We start from the raw sequence: 20,465 nt of genomic DNA, 5'->3' as shown, positions 1-20,465 counted from the left end.
ACATTACGGAGTGTGACAATCACAGGCTTTGTCCTGTCGCCCAGAGTATGTTTGATCAGTTTCACTGGGTAGCAGCAGGTGCAAAGGCACTTTGGATTCTATAACTCGTAAAAGGCTGACAACTTTTAATGGCACCTTTCATAAGCTTGGGATGTCCCAAGTGCCAATAAAGTGCAGTGATTGTTGTAATTTAGGAAATATGGTGGCAAATCTACGCACAGCAAGATCCCACAAACAGCACAATGATAATAAGCAGATAAGCATTAGTGGTGGGAAATAAATGGTACCTCTGACAGTGCAGCAGCCCCTTAGTAATGCATCGGGAGCACCAGCCTTTATTCTGTGCTGAAGTCTTCGGAGTGGAATTAGAACCCACTATTGACTGACTGAGGAGAAATTGCTACCCCCACTGCTCCCGAGGCATAGCCTACGGCCACGGTGGAGGGTAACTTGCATCCAGCATCCACCACAGTGGGGGATTTTCATTCAGGCACTTGTGCTGTCACATCAATGATTATTCACAAAACAGACAGGACTGGGTTCAGCTGTGATGGCCTCCATGAATGAACAGCTCACTGACACTTGGCCTTTATACCTGCACATGAAGCATGGTCAGGCAAACAAGTGTTAGCGAATGGTGTGGCAGGGACGGAGGGACCTGGGCAGGGGCAGGAGCAGGGGGGGGGGGGAAACAGAATGTTTGAAAGCAACAAGTCAGGTTTATAACTGGACATTTTATTGATTTCAGCAGACGTTAGAATTATATACAAAAAAATTCACCAGCACATTGCAGTTGGGCGCTTCCAGGCCCATGATAGGGGCACAGAGCCACATGTTACTCAGCAGCTCCAGGAACACTGGTTATGCTGCCTGCCTCTCGTCCATTTTCTTCTTCCTCATCAGCAGGCGCCTCTCCCTCTCGTACTCTTTCATACGCATCACGTAACTGGGAGTGAGAGAACAGCAGCAGGTTAGTGGGCTGGACTCGATTCTCTGCTCAAGGCTGCTTTAAAAAACAAACACTCATTCCTCAGCCAATGATAAAAACCTGACTCAGAACTGCTTTCCCCGGGCTCCTCACTTTTGAAATAAGCACAGCAAGATTCCACAATTGAGGTAAGTGAGCAAATTAATCTTTAGGAAATAGTGATAACCAGTCCACCATGGAGAACGCCTGTGCTCTTGTTCAAGATCGTGCTGTGGGATCTTTTACATCTGCCTGTGAGGGCAAACAGAGCCTTGATTTAACATCACATCTAAAAGATGGCACTTGCAACAGTTCAACACTCCCTCAGTACTGAACTGGAACTGTCAGCCTAGATTGTTCTGCTCAAGTCTCTGGAGGGAGACTTGAACCCAAAACCTTCTTTAAACCCAGATTATTGGTACACAAGTGTCAGACAATGGGGTATTCCAGACCTTCAGACAAGTGACGGGGGTGGAGAGAACCAAATTTGATTTTTGCCCTTGTCCCTGCTGCTTTACCATGCAGTTCCACTGATGCATTGTACTAAGGTGAACCAGTCAACGCAGACCTCCCGCTCAGCCCCCTTGTAAGGCAGAGAGAAAGGCAGCATTAGCACAGACCTGCGCACGTAGGGAGACCCAAAAGGCCCCGTTACATTGCAGGTTTTACACCAAGTCGTGGCACAAATGGAATCTGAGCACCCAACAAATATCAGTTGCTCCAAGACCACCGCCAGCTGACAGAAGGAAAATCAAAGGTTTCAAACAGTGCCTCCTGGGAACTGTAGACACGTAGAGCTCGACCTCACCATAGCGGAACAGTGTGCATGAAAGAGTGCAGTTCAATGCTGCCCAGTCCTCAGGGCAGTTACCACTATGGACAGGATGCAACAGAAACTGTGGAGCAGAACCCCATCTCAGAGCTTCTGATCGAGCATTCTGCTCTGATTTGATCTTTACCTCTATGGTTTAGTGAATTGCTCCTCGTTTGTTCAAATTATAAATCCTGCATCACTTCTTCCATTTCCCCCTCACTTCCTATCCTGAACATACTGACTCGCTATAGTTGCAAAGGTGTTGGCAGCCCTCTGCTACCCTGTACAAAGAGAACTTCCTTCACACGGATTTGGAACCCAAGTACTGACAGATATTCCACTATGGCTGGGGTGAGGGCATGACCACCACCAAACTGGATCTGGCTGTCACAATCTAACAATCCACTAAGGGAAGGCCTGGCTGAATGTTATACGCTGGCTCAGTCGGAATACTGAAGGCAGGCGTAGGGCCTGCCAACGCCTCAGCGGACTGGACAGAGACCTGGGAACAAAGCGGGAGCTTTTCCAATGCCTGTGGCTCAGCTCTGGCCACTGTTATCAACCAACTCATGACTGAGGAGAGTTTAAACTAGGTTCAGTGGGTCAGTCAGACCACCCACCATCCCAAGCACAGCGCGCAAAGGTGAACTCTTACTCCTCGTGCTCGCAGTGATCCCAGTCGTGACGCTCGTGTTTACACTCCAGGAAGTTGGGCCACATGTCCCGCTTACACTTCAGGTACTTGATGAGGTGATGTGCGCAGTAATCTCGCTGACTGAGGGGCAACTGAGCATCATTCATCTCCTGCTGTGTGGCAATCATCACTTAAGAGAGAGAGAGAGAGAGACACACACACACAGTCACTATATTAAATCCCAGGCAAACAATTCTACTTAACAACTTGCATTTATATAGCACCTTTAATGTGGTAAAACATCCCCAAGGTACTTTAAAGGAGCATTATCAAAAAACAAAACAATATTAGGATAGGGTGGGCTAAAGTGAGAAAGGTGGAGAGGTTTAGGGAGGGAATTCCAAACAGGGTCCAGACAGCAGAAGGCACGGCTACCATTAGTGGAGTGATTAAAATATGCGATGCACAAGAGACCTGAATGGGAAGAGTGATGTCTCCTGGGTTGTGGGGCTGGAGGAGATTACAGAGATAGGCACGGGCAAGCCACAGAGGGATTTGAAAACAAGGAAGAGAATTTTAAAACCGAGGCACTGTCGGACAGGAAGCCAATGTAGCTCAGCTAGCACGGTGGTGGGGGGGGGGGGGGGAGGGAATGCATGAACGAGGCTTGGTGTAGAGTTTTGGATGAGCCCAAAGATCACAGAGAGTGCAAGGTGGGAAGGCGGCCAGAACAGTATTGGAGTAGTCGAATCTGGAGGCAACAAAAGCAGTTAAAAACAAATTCTCTTCCGATTAACTCCCGTTACAGAATTTCTGCTCCTCACAGAACACTGTCAATCAGCATTTCTACTTCCAAATTGCTTTTTTCCACATCGTTGCTGACAATTAGGATAACTAGTTGACCTCCTGTGATGTTCACGTCAATGTGGCTGTCATGTTTTATAAAGGGCAGGAGTGTTACATAAGAACATAGACATTCAACATCATCACCATTGCTGAATTGACCATCATTAACATCCTGGAGTTACCATTGACCAGAAACTGAACTGGACCAGCCACATAAATACTGTGGCTACAAGAGCAGGTCAGAGGCTGGGAATTCTGCAAGTAACTCACCTCCTGACTCCCCAAAGCCTGTCCAACATCTACAAGGCACAAGTGAGGAGTGTGATGGAATACTCTCCACTTGCCTGGATGGGTGCAGCTCCAACAACATCCAGGACAAAGCAACCCGCTTGATTGACACCCCATCCACCACCTTCAACATTCACTCCCTCTACCACCAGGCACAGTGGCAGCGGTGTGCCCCATATACAAGATGGACTGCAGTAACCCTAAAGGTTTGGACTAGTACATTCAGGAGTAAGTGATCTTTTAAACCGCATGATAAGTGGTAATTACTGAAAAGCTTCGCTGGCCCTGAAAAGATAATTTTACAAGTGTGGAGTCTCATTCCCTCAGAAGATTAGCATTGGAGATTTTTTTACAAAGTAAAATATATTTTCGGTGTCTCCTATCTCCCTGTTAATCTCATCCGTATTTCCCAATCTTTATTTCACTTTCAGTAAACATTTAAATCTAATTTATACTTCCGGATTTGAACCCTGTGTGCCTCAGTTGAAGCACCTCGTTGCTTCTTGCCCTACTCACAGGGCGTTATACTGGCACAAATGCCCAGTGACAAGAAGTCTTTGTTGTAAAGCCCGTCAAGTCTTTGAGGGCAGCTTTCACCCCCGACCTCAAAATTTGGGCCAATGTTTTCCAAAAATGCAGCATTCACTGAAGTGTCGGTCGTGCCTCAGTGGGTAGCTCTCTTCCCTCAGAGTCCGAGCTTCATGCCCTGCTCCACAGACTTGAGCACAAAATCTAGGCTGACCCTCTCGCGCAGTACTGTCGGAGCTGCCATCTTTCAAATGAGATATTCAGCCAGGGCACCATCTGCCCTCTCAGGTGGAAGTAAAAGATCCCATGGCAGTATGTCAAATATAAATAGGCCTGCTCTCCCAGGTGTTCTGGCCAATATTTATCGCGCAGCCAACAGCAGTAAAAATCAGATGACTTGGTCATTACCCATTCCTGTTTGTGGGATCTCACTGTGCACAAACTGGCTGACATTTCCTACATTACAACGGTGACTACATTTCAAAAATGGTTCATTGGCTATTGGCTGTGAAGCACTTTCCAACATCCTGAGGATGTGAAAGGCGCTGTTTAAGTGCAAGATGTTAGATTGCGTCTTCGGATCCTGGAGTGAGGCTTGAACCTCGACCTCTAACTCCAAGCCGAGGCTGACACTCTGGAAAAAAATTTCAGTCTGTGAATTCCACAGCTGTGTTCCACTGAAACCCCACTGGCCGCACAAGATACTGGGCACAAAATGCTCCAAAAAGCAGCGCCAGCATTCTCCACCCAGTGAATGGGTGCAACTGTCATTGAGAACTGCCAACATGACATGGGCCATCGCAATTTCTCCGCTCCCCTCACTCACTCTAACCCCTCTCCCTCTGAACATGCTGCATTCCGTTCTCCCAGTTCCAACCCCGCCATCATTGCTGACAAGGATGGTGCCCTTACTGTCTGGTGTCTCAACCTCTGACTTACAGAGGCTGAATGCCAACCCTCCAGCACTTCCTCCTAACTACTCCCAAGACCATGATCCCACCACCAAATATTGAGCTATTGTCTCCAGAACCTCCCCTCATCTCCTCTGGAGATCTTCCCTCCAAGGCCTCCAACCTCAGTCCTCCGACAGCTCACTTCTACCTCCTTCCCAAGATCCACAAACAGGACTTCCCTGATAGACCCATCAATTCAGCCTGTTCCTGTCCCACTGAACTGATTTTTTCCTATCTCGACAATATTTTCAATCCCCTTGTCCAGTCTCTTCCCACCTACATCCATGACTCTTCCGATGCCCTCCATCACTTTAACAGTTTCCAGGTCCTCACCGTCTCCTATTCACCGTGGACACCAAATCCCCTACACCTCCAGGACGGTTTGAGGGCTCTCCGCTGCTTCCTTGAACAGAGGCCGAACCAGTCCCCATCCACCACTGCCCTCCTCCGCCTGGCTGAACTAATTCTCACATTGAACAACTTCTCCTTCAACTCCACTCACTTCCTCCAAATAAAAGGTGTTGCTGTGGATACCTGATGAGTCCTAGCTATGCCTGCCCTTTTGTTGGAGATGTGGTACATGCCTTGTTCCAGTCCTACTTAGGACATCCTCTCACCTCTTCTTCCAGTATATTGATGACTGTATCGGTGCCGTTTCCTGCTCTCACCCTGAACTGGAAAATGTCATCAACATTGCTTCCAATTTCCACCCTTCTCTCACCTTCACATGGTCCATCTTCGACTCTTCTCTTCCCTTCCTTGATTTCCCTATCTCCATTTCTGGGGATAGGCGGACAACAAATATCCACTATATACCCATGGACTCCTATTGCTACCTTGACTACACTTTCTCACATCCCGCTTCCTGTAGAGACTCCATTCCATTTTCCCAGTTTCTCCATCTGTGTCAGATCTGTTCTGATGATGCAACATTACATACTAGTGCTTCCGATATGTCTTCCTTTTTCCTCAACCGAGGATTCCCCCCCACCTTGGTTGACAGGGCCCTCAACCCTATCTGTCACATTTCCCACACTTCTGCTCTCACCGCTTCTCCTCCCTCCCGGGACCATGATAGGGTTCCTTTAATATCAAGGCTATTCCTCCATCTTTTCGATGCTACCTGTCTTTTTAAAATGTTGTGCACCCTGAAATATTTATTTCCCAACCTTGGTCACCTTGTAAACATGTCTCTGCAATGCCAATTATATCAAATTCATTTATCTCTATTTGTGCTGCTAGTTTGTCTATCTGAATGCATAAAGCATTCATAACAAGAGCCTTTAATTATTTTTGCATGGACCTTACTCGCTGTTTCTTTTGGGCCTCCTTATCTCGAGAGACAATGGATACGCGCCTGGAGGTGGTCAGTGGTTTGTTAAGCAGCGCCTGGAGTGGCTATAAAGGCCAATTTTAGAGTGACAGGCTCTTCCACAGGTGCTGCAGAGAAATTTGTTTGTCAGGGCTGTTGCACAGTTGGCTCTCCCCTTGCGTCTCTGTCTTTTTTCCTGCCAACTACTAAGTCTCTTCGACTCGCCACATTTTAGCCCCGTCTTTATGGCTGCCCGCCAGCTCTGGCGAACGCTGGCAACTGACTCCCACGACTTGTGATCAATGTCACAGGATTTCATGTCGCGTTTGCAGACGTCTTTATAGCGGAGACATGGACGGCCGGTGGGTCTGATACCAGTGGCGAGCTCGCTGTACAATGTGTCTTTGGGGATCCTGCCATCTTCCATGCGGCTCACATGGCCAAGCCATCTCAAGCGCCGCTGACTCAGTAGTGTGTACAAGCTGGGGATGTTGGCCGCCTCGAGGACTTCTGTGTTGGAGATACGGTCCTGCCACCTGATGCCAAGTATTCTCCGGAGGCAGCGAAGATGGAATGAATTGAGACGTCGCTCTTGGCTGACATACGTTGTCCAGGCCTCGCTGCCATAGAGCAAGGTACTGAGGACACAGGCCTGATACACTCGGACTTTTGTGTTCCGTGTCAGTGCGCCATTTTCCCACACTCTCTTGGCCAGTCTGGACATAGCAGTGGAAGCCTTTCCCATGCGCTTGTTGATTTCTGCATCTAGAGACAGGTTACTGGTGATAGTTGAGCCTAGGTAGGTGAACTCTTGAACCACTTCCAGAGTGTGGTCGCCAATATTGATGGATGGAGCATTTCTGATGTCCTGCCCCATGATGTTTGTTTTCTTGAGGCTGATGGTTAGGCCAAATTCATTGCAGGCAGCCGCAAACCTGTCGATGAGACTCTGCAGGCACTCTTCGGTGTGAGACGTTAAAGCAGCATCGTCAGCAAAGAGGAGTTCCCTGATGAGGACTTTCCGTACTTTGGACTTCGCTCTTAGACGGGCAAGGTTGAACAACCTGCCCCCTGATCTTGTGTGGAGGAAAATTCCTTCTTCAGAGGACTTGAACGCATGTGAAAGCAGCAGGGAGAAGAAAATCCCAAAAAGTGTGGGTGCGAGAACACAGCCCTGTTTCACACCACTCAGGATAGGAAAGGGCTCTGAGGAGGAGCCACCATGTTGAAATGTGCCTTTCATTACCATTACTATTACTGTACTATTACCATTAATCTCTGTCCCTTCCTGTCGCACTCTGCTTGTCTTTACCTAAATCGCTACGCTGCTCTATTGCCTCGGCTTTTCTCTTTAAATTTCTAAATCTCCCTTCACCTGTCCCCTCCCTTTTTAGTTTTAAGTCCCATATCTAAGACCACCTCTCTCTCCTCCTTTAAGATGTGCCTTAAAACTGAACAAAGTCAAAACTCTTTGACCAAGCTTTCGGTCACCTGTCCTAATATTTCCTTTTTTGGCTCAGTCAATTTTTGTCTGAGGTTCGGGATGGTTTTGGTGCTTTCCTGTGTACAAGCAAGTTGTTGTTGAGTTCTGGTATATCACACACTCTGGGATCACATACTAATTTTTGGCTGGTGGACCAGTTATTTGTTTGTTACCTCCTGCAAACATTCACTAAGCCAGGAATTTAATTCTGTTTTCTCTGTGAAGGGCTGTACCAGGGCTATACACCCTCACTGACCCCATCAGCTTAAAAAATAAAGCTGTAACCAGCGTTGCACAGGGAGTCAGGAATTGGGCCGTAAGATGTTTACAGATCACAGGCATTGTTATATTTAATGTAGTATAAAGCCTGTTACCACAGGCTGAAAGTTACTGATCTGCAACCTGAAACTGACACAGCGTCTAATCCAGTAACAGCAAGGACAGCGGTCACTTAGCAACCACATGCTCCATTATAGAATGCCTGACAGTCCCCACTCAGCAACAGAAGCTGCATTATTATGGGATGCCTCCAGTGTGACTATGACAAAGGTAAACTTTCCCTCCTCGTCCCTTTCCATCTGTCTGCAGACTTCGATACGGTTGACCACTCCAACACCTCTCCACTGTCGTGCAGCTGGGTGGGACTGCTCTCACCTGGTTCCATTCTTATCTACCTAATCATAACCAGAGAATCATTTGCAATTGCTTCTCTTCCCACTCCTGCACTGTTACCTCTGGTGTCCCCCAAGGATCTATCCTTAGCCCCCTCCCATTTCTCATATACAAACTGCCCCTTGGCACCATTATCTGAAAACACAGCATTAGTTTTCACATCTACACTGATGACACCCAGCTCTACCTCACAACCTCCACTGTCGACTCCTCCACTGTTGATAACTTACCAGACTGCTTATCCAACATCCAGTACTGGATGAGCAGAAATTTTCTCCAATTAAATATAGGGAAGACCAAAACCATTGTTTTTGGACCATGCTCCAAACTCCGTTCCCTAGCTACCGACATTCCACCCCCTGGCAACAGTCTGAGATGAAATCAGTCTATTTGCAATCATGGTGTCATATCTGACCTCGAGACGAGCTTCTGACTGCACATTTGTGCCACTATTAAGACCACCTTATCAACATTGCCTGACTTCACCCCATTTCAGCTCATCTGCTTCTGATTCCCTCATTCATGCCATTGTTACATACAAATTAGGAGCAGGAGTAAGCCACTCAGCCCCTCAACTAGATCATGGCTGATCATCTACCTCAATGCCATTTTCCCACACTATTCCCATATCCCTTGACATCTTTAGATTTCTAGAAATCTATCGATCTCTACCTGTAGACTTGACTATCCCAAAGCACTCCTGACTGGCCTCCTACATTGTACCCTTCATAAACTTGAGGTCATCCAAAACTCTGCTGCCTGTGTTTTAATTCACACCAAGTCCCATTCCTCTATCACCCCTGTGCTCACTGACCTACATTGGCTCCAGGTCAAGCAATGTCTTGATTTTAAAATTTTTGTCCTTGTTTTCAAATCTCACCATGGCCTCTTCCCCCTCCCTATCTCTGTAATTTCCTCCAGCCCCACAACCCTCTGAGATATCTGCACCCTAATTCCAGCCTCTTGAAAATCACTCAACCATTGGTAGCCATGCCTTCAGCTGCCGAGGCCCCAAGCCCTCCCTACACCTCTCTGTCTCTCGACCTCTAAGACCCTCCTTAAAACCTACCTCTTTGACCAAGCTTTTGGTCGTTTGCCCTAATATCGCCTTATGCGGCTCAGTGTCATAATTTGTAATGCTTCTGTGATACTCCTTGTGATGTCTTATTATGTTAAAAGTGATATATAAATACAAGTTTTAGCTGTTTCCCGACAGTTGTCTCTCAGCAAATGGAGGCTTTATCCTCAGAATAGTAACTGGACATCGCTATGCAGCATCATCATCCAGAGGTGGTGTGACTTTCGTGCTATGCACTTGCCTTACACTAATTTGTTCTTGTTTCCCCTATTCCATGTAGGCTTTAAACACTTGCAAAGTGGTTTGGTTAGTTATTTCTGGAGGAGGCTATTTCAGTCTCTTATGCTATTGGGTATGAAGCTGTTGAAATATACTCATGTGCGACTTAGGAGAAGCAGAGTTTTTTTTAATTCTTTCATGGAATGTTGGCATCGCTGGCAAGGCCAGCATTTGTTGCCCATCCGTAAGTATTGTGCTTTCCCCTCCTGTAGCGGGCTGCTTGGTTAACATATGGTGGAATATCAATAGGAACCTCACACTGATCTGCTTTCTGGAACAGTGCAAGTCTACGCAGCTGTGTTGTGTTGGCCACTCCAGGGAGACCAACATGGACATAACACTGGATGTTCCAGGATAGTCGTGAAGCCCACCCCTGCTGCATGTTTCTGAACCATTTCCAGTTTGTTTACAAGGCAGGTTTGGTTGGGGTCCCAGACCTTGCTGCATACTCCAGTTTGGGACGTATCATGGGATGCCTGAGTCCTCACTCAGCAACAGAATACTATATTATGGGATGCCTGTGTGTGATTCCCAACCCCAACCTCTCCTCCCGCCCAGGGTCGCTCCATCCGAGCAACGCCACGGACTGAGTAGCCCAGTCAGATGGTGACAGCCCCTCCAGCCGGAGTTCCCCGGATACTCACCGCGCTGCTGCCGCTCCGGGAAGCCCAGGTCGGGTGGGAAGCTGGGGATGCTGTCAGGGTCGGGCTCAATGTCCGGCTCCGTCAGGTATCGCCGCGCCAAATGTGCCCCCATGGCTGGCTGCAGCCTCAGGGTCACCCACCGCCACCCGGATATGAACACGGGCGGCCCACACTTCCGGGGCGAGGCTGCGCGAGCACTCGCCGGGGTGGGCGGAGCGTAAACACCGCTGACGTAAAGCGTTGGCCGGCATGATAGTGCGGGGCGGAAGTCTCTCGGCCGCCCTAATAGGGCGGGGCGGAAGTCACTCGGAGCGGGGCTCGGCCGTCATGATAGTGCGGGGCGGAAGTCTCTCGGAGCGGGGCTCGGCCGTCATGATAGTGCGGGACGGAAGTCTCTCGGAGCGGGGCTCGGCCGTCATGATAGTGCGGGGCGGAAGTCTCTCGGAGCGGGGCTCGGCCGTCATGATAGTGCGGGGCGGAAGTCTCTCGGAGCGGGGCTCGGCCGTCATGATAGTGCGGGGCGGAAGTTTCGTTGCGGTGGTCGGCCGCCCTGATAGTGCGGGGCGGAGGTCTCTCGGAGCGGGGCTCCGAGCAACGCTGTGCCCTCGTTCAGCAGCTGGAGATCCCACGGAAACCCGGGCTATTTATTAACTGAATGAAAATCAGAGTGTGACCTGAGACACTGGGAATGATCTCAATCAACATAAACTTCTTTATCCAGCACTGATTTTATCTCCTGTTTTGGGCTCGCATCCCATTCGTCCAGTGTGTGCTGGGGTACTGTTGCCCCGGGTACAGTGTGTGCTGGGGTACTGTTGCCCCGGGTACAGTGTGTGCTGGGGTACTGTTGCCCCGGGTACAGTGTGTGCTGAGGTACTGTTGCCCTGGGTACAGTGGGTGCTGGGGTACTGTTGCCCCGGGTACAGTGGGTGCTGGGGCACTGTTGCCCCGGGTACAGTGGGTGCTGGGGTACTGTTGCCCCGGGTACAGTGGGTGCTGGGGTACTGTTGCCCCGGGTACAGTGTGTGCTGGGGTACTGTTGCCCCCGGTACAGTGGGTGCTGGGGTACTGTTGCCCCGGGTACAGTGGGTGCTGGGGTACTGTTGCCCCGGGTACAGTGTGTGCTGGGGTACTGTTGCCCCGGGTACAGTGTGTGCTGGGGTACTGTTGCCCCGGGTACAGTGTGTGCTGAGGTACTGTTGCCCTGGGTACAGTGGGTGCTGGGGTACTGTTGCCCCGGGTACAGTGGGTGCTGGGGCACTGTTGCCCCGGGTACAGTGGGTGCTGGGGTACTGTTGCCCCGGGTACAGTGGGTGCTGGGGTACTGTTGCCCCGGGTACAGTGTGTGCTGGGGTACTGTTGCCCCCGGTACAGTGGGTGCTGGGGTACTGTTGCCCCGGGTACAGTGGGTGCTGGGGTACTGTTGCCCCGGGTACAGTGGGTGCTGGGGTACTGTTGCCCCGGGTACAGTGGGTGCTGGTCTACTGTTGCCCCGGGTACAGTGGGTGCTGGGGTACTGTTGCCCCGGGTACAGTGGGTGCTGGGGTACTGTTGCCCCGGGTACAGTGGGTGCTGGGGTACTGTTGCCCCGGGTACAGTGTGTGCTGGGGTACTGTTGCCCCGGGTACAGTGGGTGCTGGGGTACTGTTGCCCCGGGTACAGTGGGTGCTGGGGTACTGTTGCCCCGGGTACAGTGGGTGCTGGGGCACTGTTGCCCCGGGTACAGTGGGTGCTGGGGCACTGTTGCCCCCGGTACAGTGGGTGCTGGGGTACTGTTGCCCCCGGTACAGTGGGTGCTGGGGTACTGTTGCGCCGGGTACAGTGGGTGCTGGCGTACTGTTGCCCCGGGTACAGTGGGTGCTGGGGTACTGTTGCCCCGGGTACAGTGGGTGCTGGGGTACTGTTGCCCCGGGTACAGTGGGTGCTGGGGTACTGTTGCCCCGGGTACAGTGGGTGCTGGGGTACTGTTGCCCCGGGTACAGTGCGTGCTGGGGTACTGTTGCCCCGGGTACAGTGCGTGCTGGGGTACTGTTGCCCCGGGTACAGTGCGTGCTGGGGTACTGGTGCCCCGGGTACAGTGCGTGCTGGGGTACTGTTGCCCCGGGTACAGTGGGTGCTGGGGCACTGTTGCCCCGGGTACAGTGTGTGCTGGGGCACTGTTGCCCCGGGTACAGTGTGTGCTGGGGTACTGTTGCCCCGGGTACAGTGTGTGCTGGGGTACTGTTGCCCCGGGTACAGTGTGTGCTGGGGTACTGGTGCCCCGGGAACGGTGTGTGCTGGGGTACTGGTGCCCCGGGTACAGTGGGTGCTGGGGTACAGTGGGTGCTGGGGTACTGGTGCCCCGGGTACAGTGGGTGCTGGGGTACTGTTGCCCCGCGTACAGTGGGTGTTAGGGTACTGTTGCCCCGGGTACAGTGGGTGCTGGGGTACTGTTGCCCTAGTTACAGGGTGTGCTGGGGTACTGTTGCTTCAGGTACAGTGCATGCTGGGGTACTGTTGCCCCAGGTACAGGGTGTGCTGGGGTACCGAATCACTGGGACGGGGCTGTTGGTTTGCCATTTCCAGGGTACAAGGGTTTTGCAGTACAGTTCCCACCATATCACAAATGTTGGAAAATCATACCATGGATACGGGGTGCGAAGAGAATATGCTGTGAGTGCAGGGGACGTTGGTTTATCAATGTGCTCTTCTGAACCCTATTTCTCTGGTGAAGCTTTTGGCCACACAGATAGCTCCTTTAGCTGATCGTTTACTTTTATCTGATTGGAATTCAGTGAAGTGCTTTAGGACTTTTTTTTTTACTTAAAAAAACTACATAAAAGCACATTGTCACTGCTGTTGTTTGGGATATTTGCCTGAAAAATGACAGAGAGTAAGATTTTATGCACAGTTGTGTGGAATTGCACTTGTGGTTTTCACACATGTATGGAATGCCCCCAGGCCTACACTGGAGAGGGAAGAGAAAGTTAATAAAGCAAGTTGCTAGCCAGTCCAAACCCCAATATAGGCTGCAGGGGAAAGGAACAGGCCTCGTGTTCAGGCTTTGCTACTGATGGCAATCCACCGAAAACCTCAATGGCTTGGAGCAGGACGATACAGAATACATAGCTAAGGGGACAGTGGCAGGAAAGGAATTCCACATTTGTTGCCGATTTGCACCAATTCTGGGTCAGACAGGAGCTATTCTGCAAGGACAGGCTGCATTTGAAGAGGAAGTGGGCTAAAGGTCTGGCAAAATGGTTAAATAAGGAAGATAAGCTGCTTAAAGCAGGAAAGGGGGGGGGAGGGGAAACAACTGGGAATATCGGGAGCAACTAATAAGGGCGGCGCAGTGGTTAGCACCGCAGCCTCACAGCTCCAGCGACCCGGGTTCAATTCTGGGTACTGCCTGTGTGGAGTTTGTAAGTTCTCCCTGTGTCTGCGTGGGTTTCCTCCAGGTGCTCCGGTTTCCTCCCACATGCCAAAGACTTGCTGGTTGATAGGTTAATTGGCCATTATAAATTGCCCCTAGTATAGGTAGATGGTAGGGAAATATAGGGACAGGTGGGGATGTGGTACGAATATGGAATTAGTGTAGGATTAGTATAAAATGGGTGGTTGATGGTCGGCACAGACTCGGTGGGCCGAAGGGCCTGTTTCAGTGCTGTATCTCTAAACTAAACTAAACTAAAATAATAAATAGAAAAATAGATGAGGATAATATTCTTGCAGAAAGGGGGATATGCAGTAGAGGCATATACATGTAAATGGTCTGATTATAAACACAGGAACAGATAAAGTGAAGAGAGAGTCTGACTTAGACAAAACAACATCATAGAACATAGAACATTACAGCGCAGTACAGGCCCTTCGGCCCTCGATGTTGCGCCGACCTGTGAAACCATCTGACCTACACTATTCCATTTTCATCCATATGTCTATCCAATGACCACTTAAATACCCTTAAAGTTGGCGAGTCTACTACTGTTGCAGGCAGGGCGTTCCACGCCCCTACTACTCTGAGTAAAGAAACTACCTCTGACATCTGTCCTATATCTATCACCCCTCAACTTAAAGCTATGTCCCCTCGTGTTTGCCATCACCATCCGAGGAAAAAGACTCTCACTATCCACCCTATCTAACCCTCTGATTATCTTATATGTCTCTATTAAGTCACCTCTTCTCCTCCTTCTCTCTAACGAAAACAACCTCAAGTCCCTCAGCCTTTCCTCGTAAGACCTTCCCTCCATACCAGGCAACATCCTAGTAAATCTCCTCTGCACCCTTTCCAAAGCTTCCACATCCTTCCTATAATGCGGTGACCAGAACTGCATGCAATACTCCAGGTGCGGCCGCACCAGAGTTTTGTACAGCTGCAGCATGACCTCGTGGCTCCGAAACTCGATTCCCCTACTAGTAAAAGCTAACACACCATATGCCTTCTTAACAGCCTTATTAACCTGGGTGGCAACTTTCAGGGATTTATGTACCTGGACACCAAGATCTCTCTGCTCATCTACATTATCAAGAATCTTCCCATTAGCCCAGTACTCTGCATTCCTGTTACTCCTTCCAAAGTGAATCACCTCACACTTTTCTGCATTAAACTCCATTTGCCATCTCTCAGCCCAGCTCTGCAGCCTATCTATGTCCCTCTGTAACCTACAACATCCTTCGGCACTATCCACAACTCCACCAACCTTCGTGTCATCCGCAAATGTACTAACCCACCCTTCTGCACCCTCATCCAGGTCATTTATAAAAATGACAAACAGCAGTGGCCCCAAAACAGATCCTTGCGGTACACCACTAGTAACTAAACTCCAGGATGAACATTTGCCATCAACCACCACCCTCTGTCTTCTTTCAGCTAGCCAATTTCTGATCCAAAGCTCTAAATCACCTTCAACCCCATACTTCCGTATTTTCTGCAATAGCCTACCGTGGGGAACCTTATCAAACGCCTTACTGAAATCCATATACACCACATCCACGGCTTTACCCTCATCCACCTGTTTGGTCACCTTCTCAAAAAACTCAATAAGGTTTGTGAGGCACGACCTACCCTTCACAAAACCGTGCTGACTATCGCTAATGAACTTATTCTTTTCAAGATGATTATAAATCCTATCTCTTATAACCTTTTCCAACATTTTACCCACAACCGAAGTAAGGCTCACAGGTCTATAATTACCAGGGCTGTCTCTACTCCCCTTCTTGAACAAGGGGACAACATTTGCTATCCTCCAGTCTTCCGGCACTATTCCTGTCGACAATGACGACATAAAGATCAAGGACAAAGGCTCTGCAATCTCCTCCCTGGCTTCCCAGAGAATCCTAGGATAAATCCCATCTGGCCCAGGGGACTTATCTATTTTCACACTTTCCAAAATTGCTAACACCTCCTCCTTGTGAACCTCAATCCCATCTAGCCTAGTAGTCTGTATCTCAGTATTCTCCTCGACAACATTTTCTTTCTCTACTGTAAATACTGACGAAAAATATTCATTTAACGCTTCCCCTATCTCCTCTGATTCCACACACAACTTCCCACTACTGTCCTTGATTGGCCCTAATCTAACTTTAGTCATTCTTTTATTCCTGATATACCTATAGAAAGCCTTAGGGTTTTCCTTGATCCTATCCGCCAATGACTTCTCGTGTCCTCTCCTCGCTCTTCTTAGCTCTCCCTTTAGATCCTTCCTGGCTAGCTTGTAACTCTCAAGCGCCCTAACTGAGCCTTCACGTCTCATCCTAACATAAGCCTTCTTCTTCCTCTTGACAAGTGCTTCAACTTCTTTAGTAAACCAAGGCTCCCTCGCTCGACAACTTCCTCCCTGCCAGAAGATGCAGTAATGTTAAAGAAAACGAATGCAGGTATTGTAATGAGTGAGTGGGGGAAGAAATTGGATAACAAACATAACAGGATGCAATATATTTCAGAGGGATAGAAAGGAAGGTGGAGGGGCAATATTGAAAGAGAGAAAATGCATATTATAGAGGGCAGTAATGTAGATGAGAGATGGAGACTGCCAATAGGATGGAGCTCAAAATCGAAACATTACATTAGTAAGTAGGTATTGCAAGCCTCCCAATTGTAGAAAAGAAATAAAAGGTGAGACAGATGAGTAGGAACAACAACTGATTGTTCTGGGAGATTTGAATTATCCACTTATCAATTGAACAAGTAAATGGACAAAAGGGCAATGGAATTCTGAAACTGTGGATGGAACTCCTTCCTCAGCTGGGGCTCAGTGGGTTGCACTCTCACTCTGAGTCAGGGGATTGAAATAAGGAAACTATTAGTTTTAGGGTGGCAAGGATAGATAAAGAGGTTAGAAATCAATTAAAATTGAAAACAAGGGCCCATAATGTCCCTAAGAATAATTAAAGAAAAAAAAATTGAGTGGGATAGGGAAACAAGAGACAATATAAATAAAAACAATGGAATAGTAAAGTATTTGAGAAACCGTATATATCAGTAAGAAAATTAGAAATATAAGAAATGGGAGCAGGACTAGGCCTGGAGACCCCTCAAGCCTGCTCCGCCATTTAAGATCATGGTTGAGCCTCTATATAAACTCACTTTCCCACTTATCCCCGTATCCCTTAGTGCCCAAAGAATCTATCGATCTGAATCTTGGATATACTCATCGACTGAGCATCCACAGTCAGGGGAAACTGCCTCTCAGTATCTACACTGTCAAACCCTCCAAGAATTGCATGTTTCAGTAAGATCACCTCCTTCCAAACTCCAGAAAGTATAAACCCATTCTACTCAATCTCTTGTCATTGGGCAGCCTCTCATCCCAGCAATCAGTCTATTGATCCTTCATTGCACCCCTTTTAAGACAAGTGATTCATGTACAAGGACCCCAAATTCCTCATACTAACATTTACTGGTTTCTCACCTTTAAAAACAAAATCTGCTTTTCCATTCTTCCTACCAAAGTGGATAATTCCGCACTTCACCTTATAATTGATCTCCCAATCACTGAACTGATCTATGTCCCCTTGCATCGTCTTTGCATCCTCCTCACAGTTCACTTTCCCACCTAACTTTGTATCACAATTGTTAACCGAGGTGAGACTCCAGAGAGGAGAGAATTGCCAATTTGTAGATGATCAAAAATGGCAGAGATATTTAATAAGTACTTCGCATCAATCTTTACGAAAGAGGAGGCTATCGGAGAGAATTGCTGAAGTGATTGGGAGTGAGAGGAGCAATAGTGTAACAGATAAAAGGAACAATTTAGATAAGTTAGTTAGGGTAAGGGAAGACAAGTCGACAGGGCCTGATGAGGCAGATCCTGGAGAAGGAAATTGCTGAGGTCCTAAATGTTGTACTTCAGGCTCAACTGAGTGTAGGGTGTGTGTTGGAGGACTGGAGAGTGACCTGTGTCATACCCATTTTTAAAAAGATCGTCAGAGCGAATCTGGGTAATTATAATCTTCCCTATAATAATAGGGAAAACATTGAGTATTTAATTCAGGAAGAAATTACTATTTTCTCTTTATCTAGATCCATGGTAAAAAAAAAAGCAGCCTGCAAAGATTTCAAAAAGGACAATTATGCTTGCGGAGGTAACATACATGGTAAAATGAAAAATGCAGTGGATGATGTGGTGTGGTGTGTATGGACTTTAGGCAAGCCTTAATCAAGCTACCACAGGACAGATTACAAGAACAATTAAGGAGTATGGAATTAGGAGGAAGAATAGCAAACGGGACTAAAATTAGTTAGAGGGGAGAGAGGAGAGTAGGAGTTACGGATGGCTTTCAGTTTGGTTGAAAGCAGGTAGTGATTTGCCCTCACGGTTTACCTCTGGGGCCGCTTCTGTTCACTGTGTACATCAATAATCTGGATCTAGCTGTAGAGCGGGTTGAAATTTGCACATGTTACTACAATAGAAGGCAGTCAATTTTTCAGTAGACTAAAGGAAACAATATTACGATGGGGGAATGGGCTAGAAATGGCTAAAGGAATTCAAGGTCAGTAAGTGTGAGGTGATTTTCTAATCAATATCTAACAGCAGTAATTGAATTAAACGGTTCGGTGCTGTGGAAAAGGGGGTATAAGTTCACAGGCTATTATTGTGGGGAGATGGTGGTGTAGTGGTAATGTCACTGCACTAGCAATCCAGAAGTCCAGGATAATGCCCTGGGGACATGGGTTCAAGTCCCACCAATAGTAGCTGGTCAAATTTAAGTTCAGTTAATTAATAAAATCCAGAATGAAAAGCCAGTTTCAGTAATGGTGCCATGAAACCACCATCAATTATCATAAAAACCCATCAGGGGTTCTCTCCTCCCCTTTAGGGAAGGAAATCTGCTATCCTTACCTGGTCTGGCTTACATGTGACTCCAGACCCATTCCAATGTCATTGACTCTTAACTGCCACTCAGTTGTCAAGGGCAATTAGGGATGGGCAACAAATGCTAGTCTGCCTGAAAAAAATGGTGGCCCTTAATGAGCTTTGTTGCTCATGAACTATCACGTGGTTCTGGGCGCAAGTGACCATGGTTGGTAAGGGGTCAATTCAACAGTAACCAGAGCATCATGCGAAAATCTGAGTAAAACATCTGCTTGGGTTTCTCATCTCTCTGCACCCCCGTTGAGTAGAGCTGACAACTCTGATTGGATGTGTTCTCAGAAAGTTTCATCACATGACTCCCACCCCAAACCATTGTTTCCTCATCGTGCCCAATATTTTGATAACAAAAATAACACTTTTTTTAAAATGCCCCAATGAATTTTCACCTGGCTTGCTTGCAGTCCAGGAGGTTAATCTTTAATTCATAGAGACTCTGGGACACCCCACCTCTAACATTGCATGCAAGTGTTTGTTGTTGCTATTTCTGGATGGGTAGGTTTTTTTTTTGGTTTGGGATGGGTGGGTGGTGTTTCCAAATTGAAGCTCTCCCATTATGGTCTGTATTTTTGATACCCCACACTTTTACCTGAATCCAAGAAGTTGGGGGACATTCAGGCCTCTTTCAAGGTCACAGTTAAAGCTTCTCATTTACTAGTCTATCTGAATTTTTCCCATTGTTGTTGGCCGAAAGGCAGCCTCCACTGGAGGGTGGAACTGAATGGAATGCAATTCAAACTGTGATCTTACCCATACCACTCTACTCTGCTATGCCTTCATTGCCATCTTTCTATTGACGCCAACAACTTCCTAGTCTTCCTTGCGTCCTAGAAAGTTGCCGGCCTACTACCAGAGATTGGTGCACTCCTTTACATGAATTTTTTTTTTTTAATTATTAATTCTCTGGATGTAGGTGTCACTACCAAAGCCAGCATTAATTGCCCATATCTAGTTTCCCTCGAGAAGGTGGTGGCAGTTTGATACTACTGAGGGGGCCATCTCAGAGGACAGTTATGGGTCAGCCACATTGGTGTGGAACTGGACATTCAGATGGGCCAGACAAGGTAAGGACAGATGGTTTCCTACCCTGAATGAACCAGTTGGGTTTTTATGACCGCTCCATGGTCACCATTTACTGATGCCAACGTTTTATCTGCAGATTCTAAAAATGAAATTGAGATTCTCAAAGTGTTGTGGTGGGATTCGATCTCACCTGTCTGGATCATTACTCCAGTAACATTACCATAATTACAACGGGTAAAGAGGGGAATGATGCAGATATTGTAGTTAAGGAGGGGGAGTGTGAAGTATTGGATTCATTTAACATAGGGAGAGAGGAAGTATTTATGGGATTAGCATCTTCGAAAGTTGATAAATCACCAGGGCCAGATGAAATGTACCCTAGGCTGTTAAAAGAAGAGAGGAAATTGCAGAAGGTCTGACCATCATTTTCCAGTCCTCACTGGATACAGGTGTGGTGCAGGAGGATTGGAGAACAGTGGCGCAGTGGGTAGCACCGCAGCCTCACAGCTCTAGCGACCCGGGTTCAATTCTGGGTACTGCCTGTGTGGAGTTTGCAAGTTCTCCCTGTGTCTGCGTGGGTTTCCTCCGGGTGC

At 48.0% G+C, this 20,465-nt stretch overlaps 1 protein-coding gene across 1 annotated transcript; it reads right to left on the bottom strand.

The window, feature by feature from the left end:
- Positions 1-714: 714 nt before the first annotated feature.
- Positions 715-10,676, bottom strand: ndufb7 (NADH:ubiquinone oxidoreductase subunit B7). Its single transcript, XM_068020912.1, has 3 exons — positions 10,499-10,676; positions 2,437-2,605; positions 715-946 (listed from the first exon to the last, which is right to left on the bottom strand). Exons 1-3 carry the CDS (start codon positions 10,608-10,610, stop codon positions 862-864), a joined length of 366 nt encoding a protein of 121 aa, XP_067877013.1. The 5' UTR covers positions 10,611-10,676; the 3' UTR covers positions 715-861.
- Positions 10,677-20,465: the final 9,789 nt, after the last annotated feature.

Source organism: Heterodontus francisci, chromosome 43 (assembly GCF_036365525.1).
Source record: "Heterodontus francisci isolate sHetFra1 chromosome 43, sHetFra1.hap1, whole genome shotgun sequence".
In the NCBI taxonomy this organism is placed as follows: Eukaryota; Metazoa; Chordata; class Chondrichthyes; order Heterodontiformes; family Heterodontidae; genus Heterodontus; species Heterodontus francisci.
Note: the sequence above shows the minus strand (reverse complement) of the source record. Positions and strands in the feature narration are given on the sequence as shown.